The following is an 18,222-nucleotide window of genomic DNA, read 5'->3' on the forward strand; positions in this document are numbered from 1 at the left end:
AGAGGGTTAACAACATCAGAGAGGACCTCTGGGAGGGCCAGGGTTGAGTGGACCATCCAAAACATTTACAGTGAGGGATGTGTAGGATTAATTCACTTCTTGAAACTGGGAGGACAGAGTTAGAAGAGGTGGAAAATTTGAGAGGAAGAGAACTGCAAGTGCCAGAAAGAGGAAGCAAATGAGACAGGAAGGAGAACTGCAAGGGACAGGAACAGGAATGAAACAATGCAGGAAGGAGAACTGCAAGGGACAGGAACAGGAATGAAACAATGCAGGAAGGAGAACTGCAAGGGACAGGAACAGGAAGGAAACAATGCAGGAAGGAGAACTGCAAGGGACGGGAACAGGAAGGAAACAATGCAGGAAGGAGAACTGCAAGGGACGGGAACAGGAAGGAAACAATGCAGGAAGGAGAACTGCAAGGGACGGGAACAGGAAGGAAACAATGCAGAAAGGAGAACTGCAAGGGACGGGAACAGGAAGGAAACAATGCAGGAAGGAGAACTGCAAGGGACGGGAACAGGAATGAAACAATGCAGGAAGGAGAACTGCAAGGGACGGGAACAGGAAGGAAACAATGCAGAACGGAGAACTGCAAGGGACGGGAACAGGAAGGAAACAATGCAGGAAGGAGAACTGCAAGGGACGGGAACAGGAAGGAAACAATGCAGAAAGGAGAACTGCAAGGGACGGGAACAGGAAGGAAACAATGCAGAAAGGAGAACTGCAAGGGACGGGAACAGGAAGGAAACAATGCAGGAAGGAGAACTGCAAGGGAAGAAAGAGGAAGGAAACAATGCAGGAAGGAGAACTGCAAGGGACGGGAACAGGAAGGAAACAATGCAGGAAGGAGAACTGCAAGGGACGGGAACAGGAAGGAAACAATGCAGGAAGGAGAACTGCAAGGGACGGGAACAGGAAGGAAACAATGCAGGAAGGAGAACTGCAAGGGACGGGAACAGGAAGGAAACAATGCAGGAAGGAGAACTGCAAGGGAAGAAAGAGGAAGGATATCACAAAGCGGAGAAGGGAGGAGCGACTTACACAGACCCACGGGTGTTTGAGGGCCTGCTCAGCTGTGATCCTTTTGGCCGGGTTGATGGTTAGCATCTGGTTAATGAGGTTTTTGGCCTCAGGGGTAACGGTGTCCCACTCCGGGGAGGGAAACTGAAGCCAGAGAGGAACAGAGATGCAAGTGGAGGCTGGCAACAGGAAAAGACCTTAATATCGCTGAGGAATTTTTCTGTGCATAGATTTCAAAAAAGGCGATTTATTTTACTTAATGCATAAAAACTGAAATATATATAAATATATACACAAGTGGCTGAGTCAGTAGTACATCATAACATCTGAAAATATAAAACCCCTTGTCTGTGACATTCCACTCGTCTACAATGTTCCAAATCTGTAAAGACAGCGCCACCTACCTTCTGGGATGTATTCATGCACATAATCTCTGCATTACTCTGTGCAGAATACAGGAGGTACTCCTAATGGTGCCCTCAGCGTTTGCCAAATTCGCGATCAGCAGAGAGGAATACTCACATCGTAAGCACCCGCTTTGATCTGCTGGTAGAGTTTATGTTGGTCTTCATCCCAGAAAGGGGGATATCCCACAAGCAGGATATAAAGGATCACACCTATAAAGAGGGGGCAGGAGGGCAGTGAGTGGCTAGCATTAAATTCTGCCTCCCCCCCATGGCATGCTGAGATGCATATCAACTAGGCTGGAGGACTCACCACAGGCCCAGATATCGACAGGCTTGCCATATGGGTCCTTCCTGAGGACCTCTGGAGAGAGGTAACCAGGAGTGCCTGCAAAACCTGCGGGGGGAGAAGTGAGATTAACGTAACCGCAGAGACTACAGGAAACATCAGTGAAGGGTGTTGGGGGAACAAGCATCTGAATAAGAAGCTGAGGTTAAAACAAAGATGGCGCTTTGCAGCGGTAACGAAAGCTCGAAAAAAACGGGGAGGAGAGAGGGGTCCGGTTCTACGCAGGCACCTAGAGAAGGGCTTAAGAGCAGGGGAATAAGAGTAAGAGTCCCGTGCTCACAAGCAGAGCGCTTCGCTGCCATTAACGAGTAACGAGACTCAAAACAGATGTTATAAAGTGTCAAAGGCAGCATCCAGCCGAGGTCATTTCCTACTTCAACTGAACATACAGAAAAGCATGTAAGAAACCGTGCAACATCAACTGTGTGCTGAGTACAGGGCGAAGAGAGAGGAACCAGGGTGTGTGTGTGTGTGTGTGTGTGTGTGTGTGTGTGTGTGTGTGTGTGAGAGAGTGTGAGTGTGTGTGTGAGTGTTTGTGTGAGAGAGTGTGAGTGTTTGTGTGAGAGAGTGTGAGTGTGTGTGTGAGTGTGTGTGAGAGAGTGTGAGTGTGTGTGAGTGTCTGTGTGTGTGTGTGAGAGAGAGTGTGAGTGTCTGTGTGTGTGTGTGTGAGAGAGTGTGAGTTTGTGAGAGAGAGAGTGTGAGTGTGTGTTTGTGTGTGCATGTGTGTGTGATTATGTTTAGGTTATACTATGGGGGACCAAGTGTTCCCCACAATTTGATGATAACCTGTTATTTTTCAAGTCCCCACAAAGATTTGTGAATACAATCAAAAAAGTAAAAATGCCAAAAGTCTTGTATTGCGTTTGGTTACTTATGGTTAGGGTTAGGGCTGGGTGGGGGTTAAGGTTAGGGCTGGGTGGGGGTTAGGGTTGTCATGTTGTGATTAGAGTTTCCCCCGTAGAAATGAATGGGGAGTCCCCTTAAAGATATAATACAAACCAGTGTGTGTGTGTGTGTGTGTGTGTGTGTGTGTGTGTGTGTGTGTGTGTGTGTGTGGTTACTCACCAAACCACGCCTGCTGATCCCCCTGCACCTCGATTGCCAGGCCGAAGTCCGCCAGCTTCACTGCGGCTCCCTTCATCTTACTGGCCAGGAGTAAATTCTCTGGCTGGGGTGGCGATACGGGGGTGGGGGGGGGGGGGGGGGGGGGAGTCAGAAACAAGCTGTTGCTTTTGTTCCACACAAATCACAAGTAGCACACTAACAGCCCTCAGCAGCTCCATGACATTGTAACACCACCTATATCACCACCATCATCATCACCATCATCACCATCATCACAATCATCGCCACCTACATGACAATCATCGCCACCTACATCACCACTATCATCATCATCATCACAATCATCGCCACCTATATCACCACTATCATCATCACAGTCATCATCACCATCGTCCTCATCCCCACCACCACCAGGGGTGCAGAGTAGGGGCGTGGACACCCTGGCAGATTAAGTGGCTCTGGAATACGTAACAGGGTGGTGGTAGGGAGAGGTGGGGGGCAGGCTGACATTTTCTCAGGGGGCAAAGATCCCTGTCCTTGCTGAGGGCGACGTGCACATGGGGCAGCGCCGCAGCCGACCATCTCAGCACTGAGCACAGGGGCGTTACACGCCTCTAACCAGCACCCTGTGTCGACAGCCTTTCATGTTTCAGAAATTAATTCCATTTCTCAGTTGCTCTCTCTGACTGGTCATTTCCAGACTTCTCATTTTGGATGTTTCATTACAGATACAGACAGTTAACCGCCCTAGACTTTGCACTGCGTTACAGGCCAATCCAGGAAGGTAACACCTTAACATTGGGACAGAGACCAGAGACGGGTGACTGGCAGACAGAATCACTGGCAAACACCCTCTTCAGAATGAGGGTCACAGCCTTGTTGTTCAGATAACATACACTAGAGGGCACCGCAGTCCATTAAGACAACTTTGAGAATGACCTGCACAGCATGACTGGCTGAACAGAAGAAGAGGACACAGAGTGCCCCAGTGCCAGTTTGTTTCGTCTGTATGGCGGGACACCAGAGAGACAGTAGAGGCAGAGAAACGCACGTACACTGACACACGCACTCAGAGGCACGCAGGCCCAGAATCAGAAAGCAATCAAGTCCCCAGTGAAGGAGCCAGAAAATTATGACGCAGCATCATTGCCATGGAGATCTGAGGTTGTCTTGGCGACAGATGCTCACCTTGAGGTCCCTGTGCACGATGTCATGCTGGTGGATGTGATTGACGCTCTCCAGAATCTGACTGATGCACTGGCTGCGCAGGGGGACAGGAGGAGATCTACTGTTAACTCGTAGCCACAGCAGGTACTGATTTTTCAAATGAACGGCAGTAAACGTCGCCCCCCCCAGCTGGCTAGCATATCTACCACCTGCCATGGGCTCCCTGTACTCCCCAGGGTCACGACCTCACTGGCTTCAAACAAACCCGCCCTGAAGCCGTGCTCCATGTCGCCAGACCTCGGACAAGTTCGCCCCCGCCCTCGCAAAGGACCTCGGGGCAGACGGCTGCACACAGCGCTGTGGCCCCCCCCCCCGGCCACGCACGGCCCACCGTTGGCTGGTGATTTATACAATCACGTCCTGAATGTGCCTTGGCTACGTCACGGGACGCTGGAATGGGGCGATGGGGGAGGGGGCCGCTGAGGCTCTCAGGACGACGGTAAGGAAGGGGGCCATGTTCTCGCTCCCCTTTTTAAAAGCCACATTAACAAATAAATAAAAAGGACAGCAACCACCCCACTGCGTGAAGAACATGACAGCCTCATTCAGTCTGGGCAGACCGGGACGCAGGAGGCTGGGGGGGGGGGGGGGGCTCGGTGAATAATGACAGGGTGAGAGGAATAGAGGACGAACGGGGGAGGGCGGGGCCGCAACCAGGGGAAAAACTGCAACTTAAATATAGCCCCGTATGTTCCCTGTCAGGAACGAGGAGAATAGTATTTATTGTGTCCAAATTTGGCCAGGTCAGAGCCTGGCCTTCCATTCCAGTGGCATCGTGCTCGGCCTGGGACAGCAGGCTCTCCCTCCCTCCCAGGCCGGCGGCCTTAATGTTTCGCACTGGAGTGCCCCCCCACCCCCCCCGTTTATCAGACCAGTTAGGACACGTCCAGAAAGGCAGCCCCGGCTGACTGATCGCCCTTATTGCCAAAATTGTTGCAAGGACTCAAAATTGAGGAAACGGTAGCTACAAGCCGCTCAGCACAGAGCAAAGTCTTAGTCCTGCACCCCCCCCTCGCCGACCCTGCTGCAGGCCCCGCCCAGGGCGGCTTCTTATTCAGGTCCGTCTGTGGCCTCCCAGTTCTCCTTCGCCAGCTGTTATGCTGCATTAGCGCAGTGCCTGCCGTCTCCTGAGAAGGTCTCTAATGCAGGAAGTGACACTCAGAGCTGACCTGCTTCTGTGCAGCTTTGCTGTCCCTCGCTGTGAGCCAGGTCCTGGGGCGCTGTGCGCACGTGTCTGTGGGTGTCGTGCGTGCGTGAGCGTTTGTGGGCGTCGTGCGTGCGTGAGCGTTTGTGGGCGTCGTGCGTGCGTGAGCGTTTGTGGGCGTCGTGCGTGCGTGAGCGTTTGTGGGCGTGAGCGTTTGTGGGCGTCGTGCGTGCGTGAGCGTTTGTGGGCGTCGTGCGTGCGTGAGCGTTGTGCGTGCGTGAGCGTTTGTGGGAGCGTCGTGCGTGCGTGAGCGTTTGTGGGAGCGTCGTGCGTGCGTGAGCGTTTGTGGGAGCGTCGTGCGTGCGTGAGCGTTTGTGGGAGCGTCGTGCGTGCGTGAGCGTTTGTGGGAGCGTCGTGCGTGCGTGAGCGTTTGTGGGAGCGTCGTGCGTGCGTGAGCGTTTGTGGGAGCGTCGTGCGTGCGTGAGCGTTTGTGGGAGCGTCGTGCGTGCGTGAGCGTTTGTGGGAGCGTCGTGCGTGCGTGAGCGTTTGTGGGAGCGTCGTGCGTGCGTGAGCGTTTGTGGGAGCGTCGTGCGTGCGTGAGCGTTTGTGGGAGCGTCGTGCGTGCGTGAGCGTTTGTGGGAGCGTCGTGCGTGCGTGAGCGTTTGTGGGAGCGTCGTGCGTGCGTGAGCGTTTGTGGGAGCGTCGTGCGTGCGTGAGCGTTTGTGGGAGCGTCGTGCGTGCGTGAGCGTTTGTGGGAGCGTCGTGCGTGCGTGAGCGTTTGTGGGAGCGTCGTGCGTGCGTGAGCGTTTGTGGGAGCGTCGTGCGTGCGTGAGCGTTTGTGGGAGCGTCGTGCGTGCGTGAGCGTTTGTGGGAGCGTCGTGCGTGCGTGAGCGTTTGTGGGAGCGTCGTGCGTGCGTGAGCGTTTGTGGGAGCGTCGTGCGTGCGTGAGCGTTTGTGGGAGCGTCGTGCGTGCGTGAGCGTTTGTGGGAGCGTCGTGCGTGCGTGAGCGTTTGTGGGAGCGTCGTGCGTGCGTGAGCGTTTGTGGGAGCGTCGTGCGTGCGTGAGCGTTTGTGGGAGCGTCGTGCGTGCGTGAGCGTTTGTGGGAGCGTCGTGCGTGCGTGAGCGTTTGTGGGAGCGTCGTGCGTGCGTGAGCGTTTGTGGCCGTCGTGCGTGCGTGAGCGTTTGTGGCCGTCGTGCGTGCGTGAGCGTTTGTGGCCGTCGTGCGTGCGTGAGCGTTTGTGGCCGTCGTGCGTGCGTGGCCGTCGTGCGTGCGTGTGCCTGTTGTGCATGTGTGCCTGTTGTGCATGTGTGCCTGTTGTGCATGTGTGCCTGTTGTGCATGTGTGCCTGTTGTGCATGTGTGCCTGTTGTGCATGTGTGCCTGTTGTGCATGTGTGCCTGTTGTGCATGTGAATTATGTTTATATTACACTGTGGTGTTATTTTGACATTGTACGTGGCATTTTTCAGGTCCCCACAGATGAATACCATCAAAAAACAAAAAATTTCGTATTTTGTTTGGTTACTTATGGTTAAGGTCAGGGCTGGGTAAGGATTACGGTCTTCAGGTTGGGATTAGAGTTTTCCCCACAGAAACGTGTGTGTCAGTGTTCTGTCTGTGTGTGTGTCAGTGTTCTGTCTGTGTGTGTCAGTGTTCTGTCTGTGTGTGTGTGCGTCAGGGTTCTGTGTGTGTGACTGTGTGTGTGTCAGTGTTCTCTGTGTGTGTCAGTGTTCTGTGTGTGAGTGCGTGTGTGTGTCAGTGTTGTGTGTGAGTGCGTGTCAGTGTTCTGTGTGTATGTGTCAGTGTTCTGTGTGTATGTGTCAGTGTTCTGTGTGTATGTGTCAGTGTTCTGTGTGTGCATGGCTGCTGTAGGCAAACCATGTTTAGCAGCATGCATGCATGTAGATGTGTGTCTGCATGCGTGTACATGTGTGTATACATGCATGCACACGGATGTGTGTGCGAATGTCCGAAGGCCGCCAGGTTACCGCCGTGAAGTCCCAGTGGCGGCGGGAGGAAGGGGGGGGGGGGTCCGTACCTGGCATCAGCTTCGCTGTAGTACTCTCGGGCCACGATGTCCTCAAACAGCTCACCGCCAGTGACACTAAAGACAGGCGAAGTCCATCACGTTTTGGTGCAGTCAGTACACGACGGTCACGCATGCCGGCTGACCACAGCCCGGCTAAGAAGCGGGGATGGGGGGTACTTACAGGTCAAAGACGAGATAGTGAAAGCCTTCTTCAGCGATACTGTCATGGAGTCTGACTGTGAGGGGGGGGCAGGACAAAGAGAGATACACAGGGTGACCTTTGACCTTTGCCATGTGCAAACCCCTGAGGTGACATGGTACTGCGAAGACTCTAATCAGAATTAAAATTCCAAAAACCAAGCGAGCAGCAACCAAGGAGCTTCCAACATCCGGAGATTAGAAGTCCTGACTCTACGGACCGCCAGTGCCATGTGGGCCAGCTGGGGGCGCTGTTGGCCAAATTCCACACCAGAGCAGGCGGAGCAGAAAGGCCCAAGGGTGAAATGGACGAAGAAGAGGAGAGGAGGAGGTCAGAGTTTTAAAAAGAGGAAAAGAAAAAAAACACGACAAGTTTTCCCTTGGAGGGGGAATGTGAGGGGAGAGACAGGAAAGAGGGAGAAGGAGGAAGGAATGGGGAGGAATGGGGAGGAATGGGGAGGGATGGGGAGGGATGGGGAGGGATGGAGAGGAATGGGGAGGGATGGAGAGGAATGGGGAGGGATGGGGAGGGATGGGGAGGGATGGGGAGGAATGGGGAGGGATGGGGAGGGATGGGGAGGGATGGGGAGGAATGGGGAGGGATGGGGAGGAATGGGGAGGAATGGGGAGGGATGGGGAGGAATGGGGAGGGATGGAGAGGAATGGGGAGGGATGGGGAGGGATGGGGAGGAATGGGGAGGGATGGGGAGGGATGGGGAGGGATGGGGAGGAATGGGGAGGGATGGGGAGGGATGGGGAGGGATGGGGAGGGATGGGGAGGAATGGAGAGGAATGGGGAGGAATGGGGAGGAATGGGGAGGAATGGAGAGGAATGGAGAGGAATGGAGAGGAATGGGGAGGGATGGAGAGGAATGGGGAGGAATGGGGAGGGATGGGGAGGGATGGGGAGGAATGGGGAGGGATGGGGAGGGATGGGGAGGGATGGGGAGGAATGGGGAGGGATGGGGAGGAATGGGGAGGAATGGGGAGGGATGGGGAGGAATGGGGAGGGATGGGGAGGGATGGGGAGGGATGGGGAGGGATGGGGAGGAATGGGGAGGGATGGGGAGGGATGGGGAGGGATGGGGAGGGATGGGGAGGAATGGGGAGGGATGGGGAGGGATGGGGAGGAATGGGGAGGGATGGGGAGGAATGGGGAGGAATGGGGAGGGATGGGGAGGGATGGGGAGGGATGGGGAGGGATGGGGAGGAATGGAGAGGAATGGAGAGGGATGGAGAGGAATGGGGAGGGATGGAGAGGAATGGGGAGGGATGGGGAGGAATGGGGAGGAATGGGGAGGGATGGGGAGGGATGGGGAGGAATGGGGAGGAATGGGGAGGAATGGGGAGGGATGGGGAGGGATGGGGAGGAATGGGGAGGGATGGGGAGGGATGGGGAGGAATGGGGAGGAATGGAGAGGAATGGGGAGGAATGGGGAGGAATGGAGAGGAATGGAGAGGAATGGAGAGGAATGGAGAGGAATGGAGAGGGATGGAGAGGAATGGGGAGGAATGGGGAGGATACCTTTCCAGAGAGAACAATCTGGGACACAGAAAGTGGAATGTGTGAAGAGAAAGTGAGACAGACAGAGGGAAGGGCGCCGGGGGGGGGGTCTGGGAGACAGGCATGAAAATCAGAGGAGAAGACTGGGGAAGGTGAGAGCAGAACAGTCTTGCACCAGAAAGCCACTACGGGGTGAAAGTACCCCCCCCCCAACAACACACGCTCAGCTGACGGTCCCTCTATTTAAGAGCCAAACAGGGGACAATACAGCCAAGTGAGGGAAGACGATCCCGCAGAGCTCGGCCTGCAGGAGGCGCTCGGCCTGCAGGAGGCGCTCGGCCTGCAGGAGGCGCTCGGCCTGCCGGAGGCGCTCGGCCTGCAGGAGGCGCTCGGCCTGCCGGAGGCGCTCGGCCTGCAGGAGGCGCTCGGCCTGCAGGAGGCGCTCGGCCTGCCGGGCCACAATACTCACCGATGTTGGGATGCTTGAGCAGCCGGCAGATCCGCGCCTCACGCTCCAGTTTCTGATGATCTGAGGGGTGAGGAGAGAGAGAGGAATGAAGGCAGACGGAGGGAGAGGAGAGGGGGAGGGAAAAAGGGAGACGGAGTAGCAGTCGCTGCCCGCTGGTTCCCAGGGGGGCCTCGTCTCGGCACTCCAAAGACGCGGGAGGAGCCGGGCTTGGCCACCTGCCTGACTGAGGACACAGAGCACCATCTGGGCCAGGCTGGGCCGGGCCACTGGGAGCTGCACAACCTCCATTTAGGGACATGGCGAAGAACAGAGAGTCAGCGACGCACCCAGAGAGTCAGCGACGCACCCAGAGAGTCAGCGACGCACCCAGAGAGTCAGCGACGCACCCAGAGAGTCAGCGACATAATGGGCTTCTGTCGGCACCCAGGGCACGTCGATTAGCCTACGACACAGCAGTCCACGCTCATAACGAAGGCGGAGCCCGAGCTGGGAAAAGTCAAAGTTTTACGAAAAAAACCTGATAAACATCTTAGAAAGTACCTAAGGGGAAACTGGCCTTCATACATTATTCATGCATATTATTTTAATGAAGTGACTCTGCACAGGCAAGGCCTAGCTGCCCGGCCAGGAGATAAATCTGTCCCGCTCAGAAAAGGAGCCGGCAATTTAATTCGGGCACAGGGGTGCTTGGGAATTATTTAATGTATTTTCGGAGCCCCGTTTAAGACAAAAACAAACAAACAAACCCAAACCAAACAGCTGCACAGCTGGAACATGGGGAAAAGATCTCAGGCCCTGCTGGCGTTTCTGAGGGGCGGTGAGGCGCCAGATCGAGAACCAGCCAGAAGAAAAACTCCCGATGCCTTCATGCTGGGGTTAATGGTACATAGGACAGTGGGGGGGGGGGGTGCTGCATGTTTTCCGGTGAGCAGCTTCAAATGACTAGGATAAAATATCCTTTAAGTGGCTCTTCTCTCGAAAGTCTGACTCGAAGCAGAATGATGCCGGTGCAGCGCGGGACTCGGGCGCGGGACTCGGGCGCGGGACTCGGGCGCGGGACTCGGGACTCCTTCAGGCCCCATACACACACGGCTGAGTTTCTGGGCCGTTCCAAAGCAGAAAGCAGCCACTGTTGACATTTTAATCAAGCAAAAAGCTCACAAATTCCTCCTCCCCCACCAGCTGCTGTAAAACACAGCACTCACTGTGATAGCTCCTTGATTCGCTTCCTAATCCATCCACCTCTTATAAAGGGAATTGGGGGTGTGGCAAGCTGAGGTAGGATTCACCACTGCCCAATAGCAGGCAGCATCCTCGCTAAGCCCCACCCTCTACACTCACCCAGACTTGACAGCATGTCCAATAGCAGGCAGCATCCTCGCTAAGCCCCACCCTCTACACTCACCCAGACTTGACAGCATGTCCAATAGCAGGCAGCATCCTCGCTAAGCCCCCCCTTCCACGCACCCAGACCTGACAGCATGTCCAGTAGCCCTCTACACTAACTAAGAGCTGACAGCATGTACATTAGCAGGCAGCATCATCACTAAGCCCCACCCTCTACACTAAGAGCTGACAGCATGTACATTAGCAGGCAGCATCATCACTAAGCCCCACCCTCTACACTAAGAGCTGACAGCATGTACATTAGCAGGCAGCATCATCGCTAAGCCCCACCCTCTACACTAACTAAGACCTGACTGCATGTCCATTAGCAGGCAGCATCATCGCTAAGCCCCGCCTTCTACACTAAGACCTGACAGCATGTCCATTAGCAGGCAGCATCATCGCTAAACCCCGCCCTCTACACTAAGACCTGACAGCATGTCCATTAGCAGGCAGCATCATCGCTAAGCCCCGCCCTCTACACTAAGACCTGACAGCATGTCCATTAGCAGGCAGCATCATCGCTAAGCCCCGCCCTCTACACTAAGACCTGACAGCATGTCCATTAGCAGGCAGCATCATCGCTAAGCCCCGCCTTCTACACTAACTAAGACCTGACAGCATCCTCAGGTCAACCCTGAGTGCCACAATCAGGGAGGGCACTGAGGGTGGTATGAAGCTTGAATAGCCCCATTACTGGTGGCTACAAGTTGTGGTTCCCACAGTCTCCCCCCATCTTTCCAGTGCATTAATGGAATTTGCACAGCACATCCTACAATGGTCTTGGTTTAAGCCCCTGAAAGACACCCGGCCTACAAATCAGGACTTCAGCAAGTGGGACTGAGAGACTCCCCTCTTCTTCTACTGATGTGGTGTACAGACCCTTCCCTGCGAGAGGCTCCTTCCTCCTGCTACCCTCTGGTCAACATCCTCCTGCTCGCTTCACAAAGACGCCCTCGCTTGGGGCGAGCACGTCCCGAGCCGTCCACCTGCACCGCCTGCCCCTCGAGCTGCCCCATGTGGCCGGGTGAGTTTTGTGGTGAGATGGAGTGGGGGACCAGGATGCAAACAGCAGCTAATTGCTAAGACTTACAAACCCAAGCATAATATAAAACCATCTGTTAAGGACTAATGAGCTCACCCTAAGTTCTGTAGGTTACTCATTAATTAACAATAACTAAGTTACTCGATGCTTTAGGTGCTTATATTACATGCACATTAGGGGTTACCTCTCAGCAGTACCTTGACACCATGGACACTGCCATGCACACAGGGGCTGATGGATTCTGGGTAACGTGGATGGGTTAGGAAATACCTGTGGGTCCAATGGAGTGATTGTTAAAATTAACCTTTTTTTGGTTTAAAGTTGAGGGCCTAACTCATGATATTTCGATATTTAATATTCATCAACAGTCACTGCACGGCGGCCCCCCCCTGTCAGTTTTTTCACACTTTGTAGTTCACACTAGACCAGCTAGCGAGGTTAAGGAGGCCATGAGGATTGTGGAGCACAGTGCTAATGCTGGAAGTTGGAAATTCCAGCTGGAAGGCCTCCAGTCGGAATCCTGCCTCAAAGTCGGAGGAACCACTGCAGCTCAGAATCCAAGATGGCGGCACCCATCGTCAACAGAAGTCAAAGCTGGAGTTTTATACTGTTTATTAGCACTTACGTCTTATTCGTGGCTCATTAAATCAGTCGTACACACAGATTGTCTAACCACTGTCTGTGCACGTGTTGCTACGGTCTATTTTACGTGCAAAATATCGCATAATGTATCGTCATCAACGGATATTGCTAACAATGACTAAGAATTATCGTATAGTACTGCTGTCTCGGTCCGTACTTTCACAACGCGGCCGGGCTTGTTAATTATCGGGCTTGTTTCAGAGAACAACATTTCTTAATTAGCCAGATAACTTGTCAGGTAGTCTGGGCTAAATGCAAGAGAACGATGATAAAGGTAATTTAAACTGAGGTAAAGTGTTATCCGGCTAAGCGAGAAATTCTGCTTTTTGAAACAGGTATTGCTAACTGGCTTTCTGACTTATTGCACTGGAATGTGGTTAACTCAGGTGTGACATCATTCCCAGCTCCAACATCCGACCTACAAGGTAAACAGAACGCAGAATAACTAACTGCTGAGCAGAGACAGCCAATCAGAAAGCATCACCTGAGAAGGGTGGTAACGCAGTGCTACAGTGTGGCCACTCTTATGTGCGTCTGGAAACTTACAAGACGAGCTTAACGGCTTACTAAACAGCGGTATGCGGCTCTGCCTGTGATCACAAGGTTGCTGGTTCAAATCACAGGCTCTCTGAGTAAGACTATCATCTGCTCTAGGGTCTAGCTGACCAAGCCTTAATTGTAGGTTGGATTAATGCCAAATAAGTAAAAACAGACCAAACCTAGGAATACAGTTCAACGGCACCAAGAGAGAGTGGGTCACAGGCCGGGGAATCGCCCGGGCGGCCCCTCCCAACGCTCTGAAGCATTACAGAGATTTCAAAACAAACCCTGAAGGCTAGAAGGCAGCCAGCTTATGGGTAAAAATAATGCATGTGAACAACATGCTAATGAATGAATGATAGTGGCATGGAGTGCATACGTGGGAAAAACGAGTGTGACTGAGGGCCCAGAGAAGGGAATTTTCCAGAATCAATGTGTAAGAGCAGTTCGGCCAGTGAGGCGGCTCTGGCAATGAGAAAGTTAAGTGGTTATTCAATAATAAACATGCTGTTCGGAGGTTCACAGCACTGCACTTCTGCATTATTCATTGACGCTGTAGCGACGCTCTTTCCCAGCTCAGCCAGCGGACACAGAAACGAAAGTGATGTAAACCCCACCCCCCCCACTGAGGGGTTAGGGTCGCCTTCAGAACCTCCTCAAAAGGGTCTCGAAACCTTAATTAGGCCTTAATTAGCCTAGACCTGGCTACATGGAACCAGGAACCCGGAAGGGTGTAAAAAAGCAACGAAAACTGAAATAACAGGACAGCGTTGTGAGTCTCCGGCTGCCAGGCACTGCAGAGCACACATGCGGGACCAGTGGCGATGTCATGATGCGTCCAAGTGGCGGAGGAGCATTTTGGGTTATTAAAGGAGACAATTCAAGGGCCAGCGCAAACCAGGTCCCCCAAAAAGCCCGGCTTTTTCGCAGCCTCCCACGACCAACCAACCAAACAAGCACGAAGAACGATCTTTCATAAAGACATTTATCCCAACTCTGCTCCGGCTACAACTGCAGTCAAGGTGATGGCGGCCTAAGCCGTTTTCCCCGCCAGCCAGGCCAAATATGGGCAGTTGAGGCTGTCACATGACCGACATAACTGTCCATCGAGAGCGTGAGCATACCCAGGGCACGGCATCCAGGGGGTGGCAGAAAAAAAGCACAGACCAGGCGGGGCCACCATGCCGGCTCCTCTCAGGGCAGGAGGGAGGCGAGGGCCACCATGCCGGCCCCTCTCATGGCGGGAGGGGGGCGAGGGCCACCATGCCGGCTCCTCTCATGGCGGGAGGGGGACGAGGGCCACCATGGCGGCCCCTCTTAGTGTGGGAGGGGGGCGAGGGCCACCATGGCGGCCCCTCTTATTGCGGGAGGGGGACGAGGGCCACCATGCCGGCTCCTCTCATGGCGGGAGGGGGACGAGGGCCCGCCATGGCGGCCCCTCTTAGTGTGGGAGGGGGACGAGGGCCACCATGGCGGCTCCTGGCACCAGACTGAGGCCAGCCAGCTACAGATGGATGTCAGCGTGGGGCAGACGTAGCTCGGGCCTCTCCCCGCCGGCCAGGAAAGCGGCCAAAGGACTCTCAAAAAAAGCTGCTGTTATTTATTTTTTATTTATTTACCATCTTCTCCAAAGAAGAGTACAAGATGAAAACAAGATGTCATCGCAAATTATGAAATATGAGCCGTTCAGTTACGTTACCCGTAATGAGCAAACGACATTCCCTAGACATCTGTAACCCGAGAAGGATTCGCAGGCATGTTTAACAAAAGATGCTTAAGCAAGCAAAAAACAAAACACACACACATCCAAGGATCATGTCTGCAAAAACACTGAATGCCTGTCCTCAGCTTGATGAACCCGAATGCCAAACAGCTTACAAACACAGTAACTTCTCCCTTTCCTGTTCGGAGAGGTTTCTGTTCCATGAGAGGGAACACGGTCCTGGACAGACGCCGGCCCACGTGTTCATCCCGCTCCGCGCCCCGGAGCACAAGGCTGCCCGAAGGAAGACAACAAACCAGCCAAACCCAGCTTTGATAAGAAGTTCAACATCCCAGAAAGAAAATTAATCTGTCCACCAAATAGCTCTGCAAAAAAACCACGACACTAATGAAACTTACTACAGATAATTCATACTGAGACCCAATATGGATTCAATATGGAGTCTTACATTCACAATTTTAATAAACAGTGAAATAAAAGGGAACTGACCAACCTGACCCAGTCTTCTGTCACGCATTAGGACTTAGAACCAGGCACCAATATTCAGGGTCGCCAAGAAACTTACAACATACACAAGACTAAAATAAATTGTCAGTTGTTTTGTTTAATAGGATTCCCTGTTTTCACAAAATTTCACGTTCGTTTGCAGAGCCATTCCCTCAGCTGTAACCCCCACCATGTGTCCAGACAGCCCCCCATCCCTGTAGGTGGTGCTGGGTGACGGCATTTACCGCACCTTCTAGTCCCCCGGCACTTCGCTGAAGGAGGGCTGAGGAGCGATGACGAGGCATTTTAGGGGGCGAGTGCCAGTACTGCAGGACTGGCCCCCGCACACAAAAACCCCCACCCGACACCCCTGAGGAGTCACGTGATACCAGCGCAATGAAGAGCTGCAGCAAACAAAGGACTCTCTGAAGGCGCCTGCTCACTTAGGCAGCTGAAAGGAAGCCCCCCCACCCCCCCCGCCTCCCCACCCCCCCGCCTCAGCCCCATCCACTCTGCAAAGCCAGCCTGTGTTCCTCTGTGAGGTCCTAGATGACAGAGACACGAAGACGAATGACAGGAAGGCAGAGAGCTGAACACAGCACAGCAGGGGGCGCTGCCACCTACTGCGGCTCAAACCCACAGCCAACCACCCTTAAGCAGCATCTTGACTTACGCTGCTAGAATCTCCCACGGCGTGGAAGTACGCATGCATAAAGTACGGACCGAGACAGCAGGCACCGCAGACCCGGCCAGCCGCGGAGTGGAAGTACGCAGGCATGGAGTACGGACCGAGACAGCAGGCACCGCAGACCCGGCCAGCCGTGGAGTGGAAGTACGCAGGCATGGAGTACGGACAGAGACAGCAGGCACTGCAGACCCGGCTGGCCGCAGCGTGGAAGTACGCAGGCATGGAGTACGGACAGAGACAGCAGGCACCGCAGACCCGGCCAGTCGCGGCATGAAAGTACGCAGGCATGGAGTACGGACAGAGACAGCAGGCACCGCAGACCCGGCCGGCCGCGGTGTGGAAGTACGCAGGCATGGAGTACGGACCGAGACAGCAGGCACTGCAGACCCGGCCGGCCGCGGTGTGGAAGTACGCAGGCATGGAGTACGGACCGAGACAGCAGGCACTGCAGACCCGGCCGGCCGCGGTGTGGAAGTACGCAGGCATGGAGTACGGACCGAGACAGCAGGCACCGCAGACCCGGCCAGCCGCGGTGTGGAAGTACGCAGGCATGGAGTACGGACAGAGACAGCAGGCACCGCAGACCCAGCTGGCCGCGGTGTGGAAGTACGCAGGCATGGAGTACGGACAGAGACAGCAGGCACTGCAGACCCGGCTGGCCGCGGTGTGGAAGTACGCAGGCATGGAGTACGGACCGAGACAGCAGGCACTGCAGACCCGGCCGGCCGCGGTGTGGAAGTACGCAGGCATGGAGTACGGACCGAGACAGCAGGCACCGCAGACCCGGCCAGTCGCGGTGTGGAAGTACGCAGGCATGGAGTACGGACAGAGACAGCAGGCACCGCAGACCCGGCTGGCCGCGGTGTGGAAGTACGCAGGCATGGAGTACGGACAGAGACAGCAGGCACTGCAGACCCGGCCAGCCGCGGTGTGGAAGTACGCAGGCATGGAGTACGGACAGAGACAGCAGGCACCGCAGACCCGGCTGGCCGCGGTGTGGAAGTACGCACGCATGGAGTACGGACAGAGACAGCAGGCACCGCAGACCCGGCCAGCTGCTGCAAGAAGAGTCCCCGATGTGAATATTTAATAAGGAGCGTCCTGCATAATGAATCCCAGCGCTGACAGGGAAAAAAAGGCGAAGCGGCCCCCAGTGGGGAGGCCGGGAATCCCTCCAACTTCACGGCTTCGAGTAGTGCAGCACAAAAGTGAAGAAGAATCCAACTTTATGATGCTTTGAAAGACTCCGGCGAAACTGGGGGGCGATGATTTCATGGGGCGGCTTGCAAACGTATGAAAGAGCACGGCTGTTAATATTATCATGTGGATTATCTACCTGCTCTGTGCGGCGGTTCTGAAACGGCCAGATGTGTAATTAGCCGGCCTCACCGGACGGCACGACAGGAATCCCCGTCTGGAATATTAAACTGCAGTCTTTGTCACGGGTCCATTTCTGCAGCACCTGCTTCCCCATCGATCCCATCCTCCAGTCGATACCAGGATGGATTTACCATTAAAGTTGCGTCTTTCCACTGCATGGGAATATCGTGCCACGGCATCACCTCTGAACTACAGAACTGGAGGGGGTCACTGCACCCCGTTTACAACAGTAAATCCCTGTCCAAAAAAAAAAAAAAAAAAACTGTGAATATAAATGCAAAGGAAGCACGGTGCATGCCGGAAGCTCGAGTCGAGGGGGGGGGGGGGGGGTGGAGGCTGGGGAGGCTGGCAAGCAGAGGCAGGCGGGCACAGGATCAGTCTGGCTTAGGCATGTTTTCTCATTACAGCACGTTCCCCGGGACTGTGAGGACCCCAGACCACAGAGAAGTGTGCAGTGCTTTATCACAGTTACGGGTTCACTGGGGCTCTCCTTGGTGTGCTGTGTCAGCCCCCATGGCAAAGACGAGCCCCTGTGTGTAAAAACGCTCCCCCCAAAGCAGATCGGGGGTTTCACATGCAGCTCTCCCATTACAGAGCGATAATTCCGCCATTTAGCAAACACAGTCAATGGTGTATATTATATTGACGGAACCAACCGGTAAGCGACTGTCACGCAATGCCTGCACACTCGAAGACCAAAGAGCACGGGAGCAAACACAGACCGATACAAACTTCAGCATACACAAGTAACACCTCAGTGCTGTCTGTATTCCTTATATTATATATACACAGTATCTCACAAAAGTGAGTACACCCCTCACATTTTTGTAAATATTTTATTGTATCTTTTCAAGGGACAACGCTAAAGATATGAAACTCTGATAGAATGTAAAGTAATCAGTGTACAGCTTGTATAATGGT

At 54.3% G+C, this 18,222-nt stretch overlaps 1 protein-coding gene across 7 annotated transcripts in view; it reads right to left on the reverse strand.

Moving 5' to 3' along the window:
* camk2g1 (calcium/calmodulin-dependent protein kinase (CaM kinase) II gamma 1) overlaps positions 1–18,222 on the reverse strand; it is a 44,939-nt gene that overhangs the window by 17,165 nt on the left and 9,552 nt on the right. For all 7 annotated transcript variants that reach the window (XM_048986719.1, XM_048986717.1, XM_048986720.1 and 4 more), the window contains exons 3-10: positions 9,412–9,471; positions 7,422–7,476; positions 7,250–7,315; positions 4,030–4,102; positions 2,842–2,944; positions 1,741–1,824; positions 1,546–1,640; positions 1,045–1,167 (exon numbers count right to left, since the gene is read on the reverse strand). In XM_048986719.1, the coding sequence (XP_048842676.1) occupies positions 1,045–1,167; positions 1,546–1,640; positions 1,741–1,824; positions 2,842–2,944; positions 4,030–4,102; positions 7,250–7,315; positions 7,422–7,476; positions 9,412–9,471 (659 nt within the window). The remainder of the gene's footprint in view (positions 1–1,044; positions 1,168–1,545; positions 1,641–1,740; positions 1,825–2,841; positions 2,945–4,029; positions 4,103–7,249; positions 7,316–7,421; positions 7,477–9,411; positions 9,472–18,222) is intronic.

Source organism: Brienomyrus brachyistius, chromosome 20, assembly GCF_023856365.1.
Source record: "Brienomyrus brachyistius isolate T26 chromosome 20, BBRACH_0.4, whole genome shotgun sequence".
In the NCBI taxonomy this organism is placed as follows: Eukaryota; Metazoa; Chordata; class Actinopteri; order Osteoglossiformes; family Mormyridae; genus Brienomyrus; species Brienomyrus brachyistius.